This window comes from Watersipora subatra, chromosome 3 (assembly GCF_963576615.1).
Source record: "Watersipora subatra chromosome 3, tzWatSuba1.1, whole genome shotgun sequence".
NCBI lineage: Eukaryota > Metazoa > Bryozoa > Gymnolaemata > Cheilostomatida > Watersiporidae > Watersipora > Watersipora subatra.
The window spans coordinates 69,355,523-69,372,583 of NC_088710.1; the positions used below are offsets into that span (position 1 = coordinate 69,355,523).

At 35.2% G+C, this 17,061-nt stretch overlaps 1 protein-coding gene across 1 annotated transcript in view; it reads right to left on the bottom strand.

Moving 5' to 3' along the window:
* LOC137390940 (protein mono-ADP-ribosyltransferase PARP14-like) overlaps positions 1–17,061 on the bottom strand; it is a 68,504-nt gene that overhangs the window by 16,986 nt on the left and 34,457 nt on the right. The window contains exons 18-27 of the mRNA XM_068077254.1: positions 15,424–15,697; positions 13,901–15,321; positions 12,317–12,790; positions 9,952–10,046; positions 9,601–9,822; positions 9,220–9,444; positions 7,127–7,214; positions 6,210–6,329; positions 1,840–1,914; positions 1,429–1,593 (exon numbers count right to left, since the gene is read on the bottom strand). Coding sequence (XP_067933355.1) covers positions 1,429–1,593; positions 1,840–1,914; positions 6,210–6,329; positions 7,127–7,214; positions 9,220–9,444; positions 9,601–9,822; positions 9,952–10,046; positions 12,317–12,790; positions 13,901–15,321; positions 15,424–15,697 — 3,159 coding nt within the window. The remainder of the gene's footprint in view (positions 1–1,428; positions 1,594–1,839; positions 1,915–6,209; positions 6,330–7,126; positions 7,215–9,219; positions 9,445–9,600; positions 9,823–9,951; positions 10,047–12,316; positions 12,791–13,900; positions 15,322–15,423; positions 15,698–17,061) is intronic.

The following is a 17,061-nucleotide window of genomic DNA, read 5'->3' on the forward strand; positions in this document are numbered from 1 at the left end:
TATTATACTAGTATTACACCTCATATTATACTAGTATTCCACCTCATATTATACTAGTATTACACCTCATATTATACTAGTATTACACCTCATATTATACTAGTATTACACCTCATATTATACTAGTATTACACCTCATATTATACTAGTATTACACCTCATATTATACAAGTATTACGCCTCATATTATACTAGTATTACACCTCATATTATACTAGTATTACACCTCATATTATACTAGTATTACACCTCATATTATACTAGTATTACACCTCATATTATACTAGTATTACACCTCATATTATACTAGTATTACACCTCATATTATACTAGTATTACACCTCATATTATACTAGTAAAATTACACCTCATATTATACTAGTATTACACCTCATATTATACTAGTATTACACCTCATATTTTACATGTATTACACCTCATATTATGCTAGTATTACACATCATATGATACAAGTATTACACCTCATATTATACTAGTATTACACCTCATATTATACTAGTATTACACCTCATATTATACTAGTATTACACCTCATATTATACTAGTATTACACCTCATATTTTACATGTATTACACCTCATATTATACTAGTATTACACATCATATGATACAAGTATTACACCTCATATTATACTAGTATTAAACCTCATATTATACGAGTATTACACCTCACATTATACAAGTATTACACCTCATATTATACTAGTATTACACCTTATATTATACGAGTATTACACCTCACATTATACAAGTATTACACCTCATATTATACTAGTATTACACCTCATATTATACTAGTATTACACATCATATTATAAAAATTAGTGAAGCACATGTGACAATGTGCAAGCATTAAGCTAGTCATACAAACTTAACCCTTCAGTGAGAAACTCAAAAACTTGTTTACCTATGTTAGGGCAACGTGAATATTATTATGTATATTTATTAGGTCAATGCGATCGATGACATCATGAATGTGGCTCAACATTTTAATCATTTCAATTTCAATTATACTAATTATACTTGAACAGCAGAAGAATGACCATAAAGTTGTACGATTGTGCTTGAGAACAATTGCGAGTGTTACAGATACAAAGGATGGCAAAGGTTTTTTATAAAACATAGTCGTAAACCAAACAGTAATGGCTCTTGATAACATTTTAAAAACCATTAAAAGGGTTTGGCCAATGCTTTTTCTCAATCACCTCATAAGAGTGTGTGACTCTTCACTTGTATTTATACCCTGTAACCTAAAAAACTCATTAACGTCCATAGTAGTTCGCAAAGTTTGACTTCAAGAGAATAAACTAATGGTGACTTCTGCAGTATTTACATGGTTGCGGCCAATTATCTATTATGGGAAAATTACACCGTGATAAATAAATAATAATTAGATTAACAATGTACCTGTACCAAGGGCTGGGAAGGCAATAGAGTGCAGGTTATAGAGTTCGGCTGTAAGTAAGCAGCTATATACAAGCTGGCTCCACGCAACAGAACTGCCATCAACATGGAATATAAGTTTGGCTTGCAAGTCACCAGCCTTGCTTATCCACATCCCATTTTGCGATGCTGTAACATGTATAACATATTTCAAAGACTGCTAGGTAGACATATGACATATTTCAACAGCCGCAGTGCAAACCTCTGAAATGTATGGGTTGCAGTTTTAGGAAAATACCTGTAAGATATTACTAAAACTAATTCTTTTTTCTAATGCATCAATTTGTTTTTAATGACATAAAATTTCTACTTTATTCTTGTTTGAAAAATGGATGAATAATATATCAAAAACGTAAGAATAATGGGTGAACAAACGGGTCGTTGATAGATTTAAGACTTCTTGTTGAACTTCAATTCCTGCTCGGGCCAGTAGAGCCTCAGAAACTTGGCCTAAAACAAAAAACCTTTTGTGGAATGAATCTTGTACTGTAGCTATGGTACATATGTATGATAGTTTATACCTTGTACTGTAGCTATGGTACATATGTATGATAGTTTATACCTTGTACTGTAGCTATGGTACATATGTATGGTGGTTTATACATTGTACTGTAGCTATGATACATATGTATGGTAGTTTATACTTTGTACCGTAGCTATGGTACATATATATGGTAGTTATGGTATAGCATAACTATGATACATAGCTATGGTATTTTCAGCTACCCTTGACAATGATCGAAATACATCTATTATATCTATTAAAAAATAAAGCCATCTATAGGTTAGCCAATCTGTGCAGTTTGGTTGGACAAATAGAAAATCATTTGGCTGTACACTGACCTGATTATCTGCTAGTTGATAGCGCACTTTTTTGGTGCCAAGCAAATCGTAAGCAAACAAGTTGACAATATTTTTCTGAAAGATATTAATTTCCTGTATGACGACAATTAGTTATACATGCACCCAGCTTTAAGCAATAATTTTAGTAAAGTTCACGAGTTTGGGATTGTTACTAGTCGAGTGACTCAGTGTTGTTCCAGTATAGCAATAAAGTAATTCCAGTAAGTATGAACGTGTTATAGTTCTTGCAACAAACTTATCAATACTTCAACTACTTTCCTATTAATATTAGTTTATTTTTTAAACTTAGCCAATTGCAATCAGTTCCTTAAATCGCTGTATGCAAATTTATGCTGCTCAAAAGCTCTCTGGTAATAAATTAATTACCCAATGAATTTGAGTAACTCAAGTTAATAACTTAAGCTACACTAAATCTATATAGCAAAAAACCTCTAATTGAATGCCACCTCTATTTGAGCACCACTGTGAGAGAAGAGTTGAAAAATAGAGCGCAACCCTTTAATTGAACGCCACTTCCATTAGACCGCCACTTTAACATTTTTTGATCTTTACAAACCCCTAATAGCCAACGATCAGTAAAAAAGTGTTTACAAAATCGTATTAACATCAATAACAATTAATTCTCGCAATGTCCAGTTCGAAGGCTTTTCATTTTTTTGGTTAAAACTTTGAAAGCAACATCATAAAAATAATTAATAACTGTATCAGGTTAATAGTAGTTCCTTGTTTAACGTGGTCTTTTTACTTCGAGGTATATAAAGAATGGTTTAAATTTATGATGGTATATGAATGACTAGTTTTAGGCTAAAAGTTGTGCTTAACAAGCATGTGGCTCAAAGTCTATCATCACATGTATTTGTGCGAAATGTAATGCATTAAAGTTTTACTCCGTCAAAAAAATTGTTTTGACGCTAATATCGACTAGTTGTGCAGTGCAGAAGAAGAGTTGAGGTCAGAAGAAACTGTGGAAGGTATTGAACAACCAGAAGATGTTCGTTCTCATGAAAGCAACAATCAGAATGCAACTGGCCGAGCAAATGGTGCAACTATTTGTTTTAAAAACGCTAATCTTTGCTTCTCCCTGTATTATAAGTATGGTTCGTTTATTTCACCTGTTTATGAATGTATATTTGTAGCATTTGTTAGATTATTGCTATATAACTCGTGAATTTGCAGAATTATAGCATACTAGTTGTGCTACTCAGCGTTGCTCGGATAATAAAAAAGTCTTTGAACAGAAAATTGATTTGTATTTAACGTACAACAACATTTGCCATTCTAACTTTCAAACTACATATCATGAGAAAAGTGTTTTGTGTAGTTGAAATAGTTTAAGAGAGAAAATAAAAACAATTGTGAAGGTTTTCAAACTTTGTCAAACTACTGCGCCTTTCAAACTTCATATCATGAGAAAAATGTTTTGTGCAGGTCAAATGAATTAAAAAAAATAAAACAACTATAAAAGGGTTTAAATGTAAATGTGAAATAATTAGCAAGTAATAGCTAAATTAAGTCTGTTTTGCTACGATTACAATAAAAGATGATTCGGTAACGATGCAATTAATACAAACTGAGAAAACAAAAATCCTGAATATGTTGAATTAATAATAACAATTCTTGCATAGAAGTGTGTGTGTAAAAAAGGTTACTGTTCCATCAGAAGCTATCCATCAAAACTGAATACAACGATACTGGTACCTCTCGATACTGGTACAAATGATAAAATGATATATCGTACTGTCTCTGTCTGACTGAACGGTGAGAGGATGTCAAGGCTCTTCCTATGGAGATAGTACAATTTTACGTGTAAAAAGAATTGGCTTTGACAGTGGATATAGCAATTGAACCTTACGAAAAACCAAAAATAGAAGTTCAAGAAAACACGAAAAAACATTGTGTTTCATAGAATTAATAGAATTCATAGAGTTTCAAATAATACGTCATTTAGCGTGCATATACGGTATACCGCATATGACAGTGCTTTTGATCAATCAGCTTTGTGTAGCTCAGCGGTAGAGCGCGTAGGTTAAAATTTTGCAACCCCATGATTTCAAACCCATCATTAAGCGGAATTTTAAATTCCAAAATTTTAATAGCTATAGCTAAACAAATACAACGACAGACATATTTTGAGAAATATATATATAGATTATTTAATAGCATCATTGCGGAAACCTGATCTTATAATGGATTGACGCTCGTAACTTCTCTTCTAATGCAAATAAAAAGGCCTAAATTTATCTTCTCAAAATTCTGACGAGCTATTTGACAAATACAACGCCGACCCCTATTTGAATGCCATCTCTCTCTGACAACCACTATAGAGGAAGGGTTGAAAAATAAAGCGCCATTGCATTCAATTAAAGGTTTTACAGTATATAAATCTCAAAGTTTGTCTGTCGTCTGTCTGCCATTCGTCTGTCCAGTTATAACAATAAAGTATTAGCAACGAAAAATCACTGTCCTACGGAATTTAAACTCGCGATATTTAAATCGCAAGTTTATTACCAGGCGTGCGTAACCACAAGGCTAAGCTGTTCTTATCACACTCATTGCGTGATACTGTATATCCTTTTCACGATTGCATACGCTAAATTAATAATTAATACAGTACGCGCTTGAATTGCGATGCCCGTGTTATAAGATTTTTTCACCTTACTCTAAGGAACATGATGCTTTTTTCCCCATACGCGGACAAATCTTTTTCGACTTTTTTCCGGCCATACGATATCAACAAAAATTTCTCTCAAAATTAAGATTTGGCAGTTGGTGCGGTGAATAACGAAGATGTCCATATGCTATTCGCCGGATGCCCTCTCACAACACTTGAAAGAAATACGACGCTCGCGCGCGCATCGTGTCTCTTGAGTACGATTCTTTCTCTCTCTCAGCATTATTTGTTGTAAGTTATAGTATAAACGAAACCGAAAACAGATAAGTGATAAAATTTTAGCCAATGGCAATGTTGAAGTTTAGTTTAATAAAATATATACTAAAACTTAGCTTTAAGTATGTGTTTAGTAAGCAAAATTCATTTAAGTTAAACTCTGTCTCGAAGGTAAGAACTGCCCACGGTACGTACTGCACGTAGTTCATTGTAATGTTACATTTTCTTGCAGCCCATAAACACTAAATGCACTAAAACTACTGTAGGTAATTTTAGTTACTAAGGTTAACATATTATTTTGTTACTAATTTTTAATATGTACGTTACATATATAAAATTTTGATGATTTTTACCAGTGAGTGTTTGCATTAGATAATTTCTATAAGTTTCTATACCACTCTATCTGATATTTTTGCCTTACGATGCCAACACTGAAACGAATTAAATTCGTATAATTGTATACCAAATCATTTTTCATTGCAATCTTTCTAATCTCTACTAGAATATGAGCCTTGTCTGAAACCAGCTTAATAATCGCTACGCATGATGATCTTCAAGTGTGCTAGCACTTCAAGCGTGCGTATTTTAATCAATGTAATAAGTATATGCACAATTATTCCTTTGTATCGCATATAGTCCATGTGGTTTAGTAGTTAGCAGTCTGTCTGGAGGACTGGCGGTTCCGAGTTCCAATCAAGTACGTAGTGAATTTCTCGTTCCCATGACTTTATTGTTAAAACTGGACACACGACAGACAGATAACAGACAAACCAACGCTGAGAATTATATAGAAATTCGATTTTGTCTACTCAATTGATATACTGGGAGTTTAATCAACATTCAGGAGCAACAATCTTCTGTTAATCCTTACAAGTTAAAAGTCAAAAGTGGTGGTGGTGCTGTATTTGTGACCGAAAAACGATTAATTGTTGCCCGATTTTGAGCAAGTGTTCACGCAGGTCCCCTATAAGCCAGATAGCAAAGATATATGTACCATTCATATTCAAGGCAGCATCGGTGCTATTAACGAGGATATCAGCATAGTGCGCAGCTATGTCCCCTTGCAATAACCTAACTGTTGTTCCGTCAATCTCTGCAGACAGCTTGATAGCATCTAGGAACATACAGAATAGTTAAGTGGTAGAATAAATACAAGACTGTCTTATCATATCAACCATGATGGTAAGAGATTCAGTGTGACAGATGATTCAGAATAGTTGAGTGGTAGAATAAATACAAGACTGTCCTATCATATCAACCGTGATGGTAAGAGATTCAGTGTGACAGACGTGTCAGAATAGTTGAGTGGTGGAATAAATACAAGACTGTCCTATTATATCAACCATGATGGTAAGAGATTCAGTGTGACAGACGATACAGAATAGTTGAGTGGTAGAATAAATACAAGACTGTCCTATCATATCAACCATGATGGTAAGAGATGCAGTGTCACAGATGATACAGAATAGTTGAGTGGTAGAAGAAATACAAGACTGTCTTATCATATCAACCATGATGGTAAGAGATTCAGTGTGACAGACGTGTCAGAATAGTTGAGTGGTAGAATAAATACAAGACTGTCCTATCATATCAACTATGATGGTAAGAGATTCAGTGTGACAGACGATACAGAATAGTTGAGTGGTAGAATAAATACAAGACTGTCCTATCATATCAACTATGATGGTAAGAGATTCAGTGTGACAGACGATACAGAATAGTTGAGTGGTAGAATAAATACAAGACTGCCCTATCATATCAACCATGATGGTAAGAGATGCAGTGTCACAGATGATACAGAATAGTTGAGTAGTAGAATAAATACAAGACTGTCCTATCATATCAACCATGATAGTAAAAGATTCAGCGTGACAGACGTGTCAGAATGCAATTATTAACACAGAGACTGACTTTCAGATGCCCGTGTAGTTCCTTTTGGCTGAATATCTCTAGTAGGCTGCACCGTCCCAGCCAAGATTTTTAACTCATCATCGAAAGCCTGAAATGAAAAATTTGAACCTGAACAATGACTGCACTAGTAGAATAAGGTACTTACTAGAGGTGGAACGAGACACGAGACGTCTCGAGTATCGACCTGTCTCGTCTCGTATCGGTCTCGTCTCGACTTAACTATTGCCAAACTCGAGACAGGAAATAGAACTAAAGCGCCTGCGCACGGTTGTTAAAACATGGCTTCTTGCGGTAGCAACAACTCCATATATTGTAATGGATTGCGGGCAACTGCCTTTAAAGTTATACACGGTCCGCTATTACCTGTTGCTACTGATTATGTTGGCCACTGAGTCTAATCATGTAGTCCAGACAACGGCCCTGTTATTTTTTAGTTCGGTTCTGTGTCCTTAAAACAGATACCGGGTCGTATCTAATTACTCTTCGGATAATCCAATTTAATAAATAAGTCTTTTGCGGGTAAAATGCCTGTATTTTATCGTATCGTGTCTAAACGCCAGCTGCCCTTCATAAAATTCGGGCCTCTTTTACGTATATACTAACAATCGCGGGTAAAACTTGCCCGGACACGAAGAAACGAACGAAAGGCCGTGTCGACCATAGTCCGTGTTCGGTTAACAATGACGTTTTGTTAGTTCAATATAAGAATATACATGTGCATGTATACAGTAATTAATATAATTTCATGAGTACAATTTAAATATAATTCACATACTACAGCTAATACACAAACAAAACTTAACATTAATGAAACGATAAGAATGAAAGTGTTATTGTGTGTTCTTTTAGTTGCGGTATTTCTTTGTAGAGCGACGGCTATCGGTTTCATTACATTAAAAGTAAGAACTATTCAATAGATGGTAAAAATATACATGTACAAAGCAATATGTTTATAATAATTATGATCAATCAAGCTCAAAATTCTTAGAATATATAACTTTGGTATTTTAGAGCTGTTTGTGTCACTTTTGTTTACAAAAACTACATGCATATCACTATTAAAATGTTGTATTTAAATCGTTTACACCAGGTGAAAATTCAATTTAAAAAGAGTTTGATTAATTTTATATATACCAAGTAGCTAGTACTTGTGTAGTGAAATCATCACCAAATGCTCATTATTTTACTGTCTCGTGTCTCGAGTCTCGAATTTTTACAAGACAGTGTCTCGAGTCTCGTCTCGAGCTTAAAAAACCTGTCTCGTTCCACCTCTAGTACTTACTAGATTGCAGCAACGCGATGCAACATAAATATCGATCGATGATTTCAAGTTCATCCTATGTAACACGGGTACATACATACAAGTTGTAACAGAGGTACGTACATACACGTACAAGTTGTAATGCAGGTACATACATGTACAAGTTGTAATGCAGTTATGCATCGCAGAAAAATGCTCAAAGATTACTCTTTTTCGCAAAACATCTCTATTTTTCTAATAAAGTGAAGAAGTATATTTTGGGGCAAATAATGCTTTCTGATAAATTACAATGCTGGTAAAGTGTTATTAGGTTCTTTTTAGATAATGTTTTGTACCTGAGAATATGTTCTGTGTTTATCGACAAGTCAAAAATATTTTACATAACTTGAAATGCCGGATGAGTTGCGTGCTGGTAAATGAAAATCTTACTATAATACTGATATGAAACGACAGCTTTAATACAATTCATAACTGATACCAACCTAAAATCATACCTTTAATACTGTACATAACTGGTAACAACCTAAAATCATACCTTTAATACTGTACATAACTGGTGCCAACCTAAAATGATATATTTAATACTGTACATAACTGATACCAACCTAAAATGATATATTTAATCCAGTACATAACTGGTACCAACCTAAAATAATATATTTAATACTGTACATAACTGATACCAAACCTAAAATGATATATTTAATACTGTACATAACTGATACCAACCTAAAATGATATCTTTAATACAGTACATAACTGATATCAACTAATGGCATACAATATTATTATCTGCCGCGAGAAGAAAGGAAGTGCCATCTAATATTATTACCCGCTGGGTTCCTCGGTCAAGGTGGTAGATGACAATCTTAACATCAGTAACAGAGCTGGTAACATCTATCTTTGTAAAGTATTCGACAGCAGCCTCTAGCATTGCTTTAGCAACCTCTTTCTCAGGATATTTGAGATTGCCTGTTCCAAGAGCTGGAAAGGCTATCGATCGAGAGGGGCCGATGCTTGCCAATTCCAAACATCTCATGACTACACTTTTTAGGATCTATAAGAATGATGTACTTGTCAACACTCTAGATTACGTAATGGTTTATTACTAACACAAGAGAGAGTGAGAAATGGGCAATATTATTGTTTGGCAATTGACAAAAGATTAGTTAAACTCAATGATTTGAAGGGTGAAAACCAGTGATCTACATACCTTCACTGTTTTTTTATTTTTCCACGGAGGACATACGCAGTGCAGAATAGTTCGGCACTGCATATTAAATCCTGGAGTTTGTACTACGTTCCCGATTGCAAGAGGTGCAAAGGTACTACACGCTGCCTGTAACTGAGGACCAGCAAGTGAAGCAATGATTGTAGAAACTTGGCCAGAAGATAGATTCAGCTGTGGACCAACCGAGTTGACAAGGCAGTCTACCTGCAGATATAAAAAAACCACCAATTTTATGTAAGAAAAAATGAGTTATTTATTGAAGTTGAACCAAAAAGCAAAGGGTTATAAAAATAAATATCAAGATTGTTTAATAACACTGGTCTTTTTTTCTACCTGTGATTTTGAGACATCCCCGTGAACAACCTCTATAGATACCCGATTGGCCACAGTCATCACGTGATTCTTAACAGTGAAATAGCCCCGAGCAGCTGTAAGGTCATAAACTCAGGTCAAATTTTTATTCACCTATGAATTATGGAGTTATATATACATATGAGAACATGTTCATCCGCTGTTACAGTACCATATGTGGATACTAGCGTCTCACATAGATATAGAGTAATATCTCAATGTCATATCTGAATGTAGTATCATATATGAATAAAGTGCTGTACCTGAATAACGTATCATTACTAAGTATATTGAATATATCTAGACATAGTGTCATATATAGATATAAGGTCATATATAGATATCAACTCATATATAGATATACAGTTGAATGGAGATATAGTCATACGCAGATATAGAGTCCTATGTACATGTAGATATAGAGTCATATGCAGATATGGAGTCATATGTAGATATGAAGTCATATATGTAGATATGGAGTCATATATGTAGATATGGAGTCATATCTAGATATTGAGTCATATCTAGGTATAGAGTCATATGTAGATATAGAGTCATATATAGATATACAGTTAAATGGAGATATAGTCATACCCAGATATAGAGTCATATGTACATGTAAATATAGTCATATGCAGATATGAGTCATATGCAGGTATAGTGTCAAACAAAGATGCAGAGCCTTATTTGGATATACATGTGTATATAGTGTCACGAGTCGATGTATCTTCCTATGTGGGTACAGTGTCATATCCATTCATAGTATATCACTAGCTGTGCTACCCGGCATTGCCCGAGTAATAAAAGTCTTTGGACAAAAAATTGATTTGTATTTAACATATAACAACATTTCCCATTCTAACTTTTAAACTACATATTATGAGTAAAGTGTTTTGTGTAGTTGAAATAAATTAAGAGAGAAAATAAAAACAACAGTAAAAGTTTTCAAACTTTGTCAAACAACTGTAACTTTCAAACTTCATATCATGAGGAAATGGTTTTGTGCAGGACAACTAAATTAAAAATAAATAAAACAACTGTAAAGGTTTTCAAACAACTGTAAGTTTAGAATTTCATAACTTGAAAGAAGTGTTTCGTTGAAACAAATTAGAAGGAAAAATAAAAATGTAAAGGTGTTTAAATGTACATGTGAAATCATTAGCAAGTAGTGGCTAAATATAATCTATTTCGCTACGATTACGATCAGAAATTATTTGGTATACAATTATATGATTTCAGTTCGTTTCAGCGTTGACATGCAAAAATTGGCATTTAGGCTAATATCGTAGGCTATAGACGCGCATAGAGCGGTATAGAAACCCATAGTCATTATCTAATGCAATCACCTTCTGGTAAAAATCATCGCCATTAAAAGTAGTACCAAAATACTATGTTAACCTTAGTAACTATAGGTACCTACAATGACTTTAGTGCATTTTGTGGTTATGATCTGCGGGCCCAAGATAATATAAAATTACAATGTACTACGTGGAGAATTTTTACTTTCGAGACAGGCGTGTAACATAAACGCTGAATCTAACTTAATTGAATTTAGTTTACTAAACAAATACATGAAGGAAATTTTAGTATGTATTTTAGTAAACTTTTAACAGAAATTTTATCATTGCGAAACAATTTTATTATAACTGATACCGGATATACCGTATAACTCGCCATGGCGAGTTCAGCGACGTATATCTTTTAATAACGTATATAATCAGTATACAAATGGCCAAATTTTAAGTTCCAGATAAATTATTGTCAATATCGTGGGGTGGAATAAATTAGCCCTAACGAAAAAAGACAAATAAGCATCGTGTTGCATAAACTTAGGTCCCAAAATATTTCTTAACAGAGGTATCGTAACGCGTGGGCGCAATGCTAAAATTATGAGCATGCGCATGGGGTATGCGGTATATGAAAATGTCTTTGATCAATATGCGGTTCTAGCTCAGTAGTAGAGCGTCCGGAGAAGAAACTTGTCGATGCATTTGTCATGAGTTCATGCATCCACCAGAACGCGGCATTTTAATATCAATATTTTAATAGCTATAGCCGGAATGCAGACAGACGACATACTTTGAGAAATATATAAATAGATTAAGATATGTACAATGTGTGAATACAAAGTCATAAGAAGATTTCGCTATGCTATCATAATGTACAATGGAGTGAATATATTATGTAAATTGTCATATTACCAAAGTAAATTACTTATCCAATTTGACACATCTTAATGTGTCGATATTGTATTAGGAGTTAAAATAGCATCATCAGCTGATAGGATACGATAAGATGATGGAGTACATAAGGCTATAGTTGGTTGTAATCAAGAAAGTCTAAGAACCTGTAGCAGATGTCGAGTTTTGTTTCACTAGAGGTTCTGGCGACACTTTGGTATGATGCTTAGATGTATTATATTCGGTTGCTAGCTCCTTCTCGAACAGTTTTAGGGTATTCTCCTTGTTATCGACAAAGATGATGTTTTGTGGGAGAAATTGCCCCTTCTTGTCCCTCTCACGCACAACTTCCACAATAGTCGGCACTGCTTTATGGATCGGGTAGCCGAAGATGCCTGTGCTAATAGGAGGAATGGCTATTGATCGTAAGTTATATCTCTCTACCTCATCAAAGCAGTTATCGACGCAGTTATAAAGGGTCTGTTCCTCATTGCTTTGACCCTGTCTCCAGCGTGGTCCAACAGCATGAATGATCTTCTTGCATTTGAGGTTGCCAGCGGATGATGTAAACACCTGTCCTTCCATAAGAGGGCCGTCTTTACGAATATGATTGCAGCACTCTTGTTGGATTCCTTGTCCACCTACAGTATGAAGCAAAGACAGGGCTAGTCACGGCAGTGGCTGAAAAAATACACAAGAATAAAAAAGAATAAAACTGGAATAAAACTTCAAACATGATAATAAAGGTATCATATTGGACAGTTGGGTTAACCCATGATATTAAAAGTTTTTTTTTTCCAACTAACAAAAAAATGGGCAGATTAAATGTGTGAATGAATCATTTACTAGAAGTGTCAATAATGAATTATTTACTAAAAGTGTCAGTAATGAATCATTTACTATAAGTGTCAATAATGAATCATTTACTAGGTCACTAATGAATCATTTGCTAGAAGTGTCACTAATGAATCATTTACTTGAAGTTTCAGTAATGAATCATTTACTAGAAGTGTCAATATTGAATCAGTTACTTGAAGTGTCAATAATGAATAATTTACTAGAAGTGTCAATAATAAATCATTTACTAGAAGTGTCAATAATGAATCATTTACTAGAAGTGTCAATAATGAATCAGTTACTTGAAGTGTCAATAATGAATAATTTACTAGAAGTGTCAATAATGAATCATTTACTAAAAGTGTCAATAATAAATCATTAAATAGAAGTGTCAATAATGAATCATTTACTAGAAGTGTCAATAATAAATCATTTACTAGAAGTGCCAATAATACATCATTTACTGGAAGTGTCAATTATAAATCATTTACTAGAGGTGTCACTAATAAATCATTTACTAGAGGTGTCACTAATAAATCATTTACTAAAAGTGTCAATAATGAATCATTTACTAGAGGTGTCACTAATAAATCATTTACTAGAGGTGTCACTAATAAATCATTTACTAAAAGTGTCAATAATGAATTATTTACTAGAAGTGTCAATAATGAATCAGCTGCTAGCAGAGTCAATAATGAAACATTTGTGCGAAGTTTTGAAAACAAATCATTTTATACTGATCAGAAGTAACTCAGCCCAAAAGCTAGGAACTTAAAATATGTTTGTGTTCACAAAATCTTTAATGGAGTAAATGATTAAATTAATGCCAACTTAAAATGGTTTTAACAATTGACAAACCCTAATGCAAGACAATAGAAGTGCTGGAGTTACTAAACAGATGGAGTTAAAAGTACCTTGTTGCACAATGGCTAATGCTAGTCCACCAACATGCTCGAGATTACTGTTTGCAGCGTTGACAATAGCATCAACCCGTAGGGTGGTAATGTCATCTTTTTTCACCGTGCAAGTCACTCCTGAGTTTGGAAGAGTCACAGAGAATCGATTGCTGTTGTTACTCTTGGGATTTTCAAAGCTTCCTTCGTTGCAGTGGTGCACAACCAAGCATCCGCTTTGTAGACCAGCTTGCTTTATAAAGTCAGGGTTTTCTTTGATATGATGTATCATTGACTGATGTTCAACTATGTGGGTGTCTTTGCAGATAGCATCTATGTGCTGCTCCAAAGATCTCTTGCACTTTGCAATATCATCTTTTATGCCAGTGACAGCCAGGCTGTCTCCTTCCGTTTTCGTGATGTCCACATTGCACGTTTTTTTCAGTTGTGCTACAATATCTGCTTGAAAGTCCCACAAGAAAGTAATCTTATGAGGATTACAACTAAAGTCCTCTGTACGTTTGACATTGATGTTGAAAAACATAGGAAGTTCCTCTAAGACAATTGCTTTGTGATGTGAGAGACCGACGGCAACAAGCCGAGACCGGTCAGTGAGTTCACTGATAACTAGAGGTTGGTAGACACTTTGCAGGTGCTCCTTCTTGTCTCGCCATTGGTCAGAAGTGAGCAGCTGACGCTCTAGCTCATCAAATAAACCATCAGCAGGGTACATCGCCTCCCAGATGACGTCATTAATAGAATCGAGAGCAGCTTGAGAAGTCGACCCGGAGTCTGAGTAAACAGAGACTGTCTTGTTTTCTAAAGTCCATACTGCTTCCAACTTCTTTAATAGAAGTTCCTGATGTATAGCCTTTCTAGCAAACTCCGTGTTGATAACAGCTACAAAAGTCCTCTTCTTATTCATCGAAACTCGTGACTGCTCAATGACTGGCAGCATAGACAGCAACACCTTTTGGGCTGATTGAACATTGCTTGGCACACCGCGCATGATTACAGTCTTCTTGGATGGGTCCACAGAGATTCCTTTGAGCTTGTAATTTTGGCAGAGTTTTTCAAAAAAGTGATAATCCTGGAAGTACTTGATCTGATACTCTGGAATGTTTGGAACACGCACATCCTTTACCATACTCTCCTCCTGAATTGCTGCCTCAAGTTCTGTGATTGCTGTCAACAGCTGATCCTTCAGCTTGACCACTGATTGCTTTTCACCGAGAAAAGTTATAGAATTAGAAAAGCTGCCATTCTCCCCACTAGCAGTTGCAGCATAAACCACAGGTTGGTCAGCAGTCAGTGCTGGCAGCTTCCTAGATATGCTATCATAGATTTGATAGGTCAGTGGGTCAGTGGTAAAGGAAGAGAGCTTCTCTTGAACAAATTTGCCGAGACTCAACCTAAGAGACCTCCAGTTCCTCAAGGCCCGTCTAGCAAATAAAGCCATTAAATAGTTTGAAATATTAATAAGGCTTCTTGAGGCACGCAATGAAAAGCAAACAATGCCTGAAGAAAAAAAAGATAAGCTATACCTGTTGTTAGAGTTGCTGATAGCGACATCAATGGTCACCAAACCATCACCTTTCAGCACCATGCCCAGAGATTGGAAATATTGACTAACCATCCCATATCCAACAGGATGCTCCAGCAAAAACTTGAGTACCATTTGATCAGCTAGAAAGTCATGGAGGGAGGCTGATTTTTTATACACACCACTGGTGACATGCAGTCCTAAGAAGGATGAATATGGAACCAAATGGTCACAGCGAGGAATGCAGTGCTTCGATTTTAAGATGACTCGAACAGCTACAAAAAGACAAAAAAGAACACTCATCTATGAGCACTATTTGGTAAGTTACTAGGACATAGTGAGTGTTTTACAGGTACTACAGAAAACTATATATGCATGATGGCAGCATGTGAAAATATATGTATGTGTGTGTATTATAATTACTATTATGTGTGTGTATACATATATTATAATACATATATATACATACATATATATGTATTTGTGCAAATATATACATGAGTACAGTCAATGTGTGTACAACAAACAAGTGCAATGATAAAGCTTTCTTATGGTCTGCCACTCTCTGCTTGCTATTATGTTTCATCTGCAGAGGCGACAAGGATCGGTGCATGTGCATTGATGATTCTGATACTTCCTGATACATTTGAGTACTAGATCTGAGATGATTAAGCATGGCAAAACTGATTGTGTAGATTTTGCAGTTCTTCAGGAGCCGTTCCAAACTAAAAACATGTACTATGCTTTTCTTATAGCTCCTGATCCAGTGAGTCAAGTTTTCTGGAGTGCAGTGATGGATACGCGTCAACAAGAACGCTCGGTGTCTGTGATAGCAGTCTTCTTAAGTTCAGTAGAACTGGAATCAAGATTGTTTTCTGTATTCATCCCGGTCATCATTGTGCTTACTTCCATCTTGAAATATTAATGTGTGTTTTTTAGGTGTGTTAGTAGCAGTAACATTAGAGCACCTCAAATGAATCCTTGGTAAATTGGAACACTCAACTTGGATTGGAGCACTGACCAGAGGTTGCCTGGCTTGAGCGGGTAGTAGCCACCATAAGACTAAAAAGCCCTTCCCACTCTAGAGTGAAATCCATGGCACAAGAGCTTTATCACCATAGCCCAATACTTATAATTGGTTTTTATTTCACATTGGGAGTTTAATTCCTGCTGAACTCACAGTAGCAGCTTCCTCGGCTGAAACTTGACAGTGGCTGCTAAGATGATAAAATAAGATACCGCCAGGCATGTTCAAGGAATGTCCAAATGCTGATTGGACCACTTCAGCGGTCCAATCAGCGTTTGGACATCTAGGTCAGTGTTTGGGAATGTCCACTTTGGGACATTCATATCAGTGTTTGGGACCACTTCAGGGGTTCAATCAGTATTTGGACATCCAGGTCAGTGTTTGGGAATATCCACTTTGGGACATTCATATCAGTGTTTGGGACCACTTCAGGGGTCCAATTAGTATTTGGACATCCAGGTCAGTGTTTGGGAATATCCACTTTGGAACATTCATATCAGTGCTTGGGACCACTTCAGGTGGCCAATCAGTATTTGGACCACTGAAGTTTCCTTGAGTGGTCTTAATACTGATCAAGAGCTTCTCTTGCTTAAACACAACATACACATATAC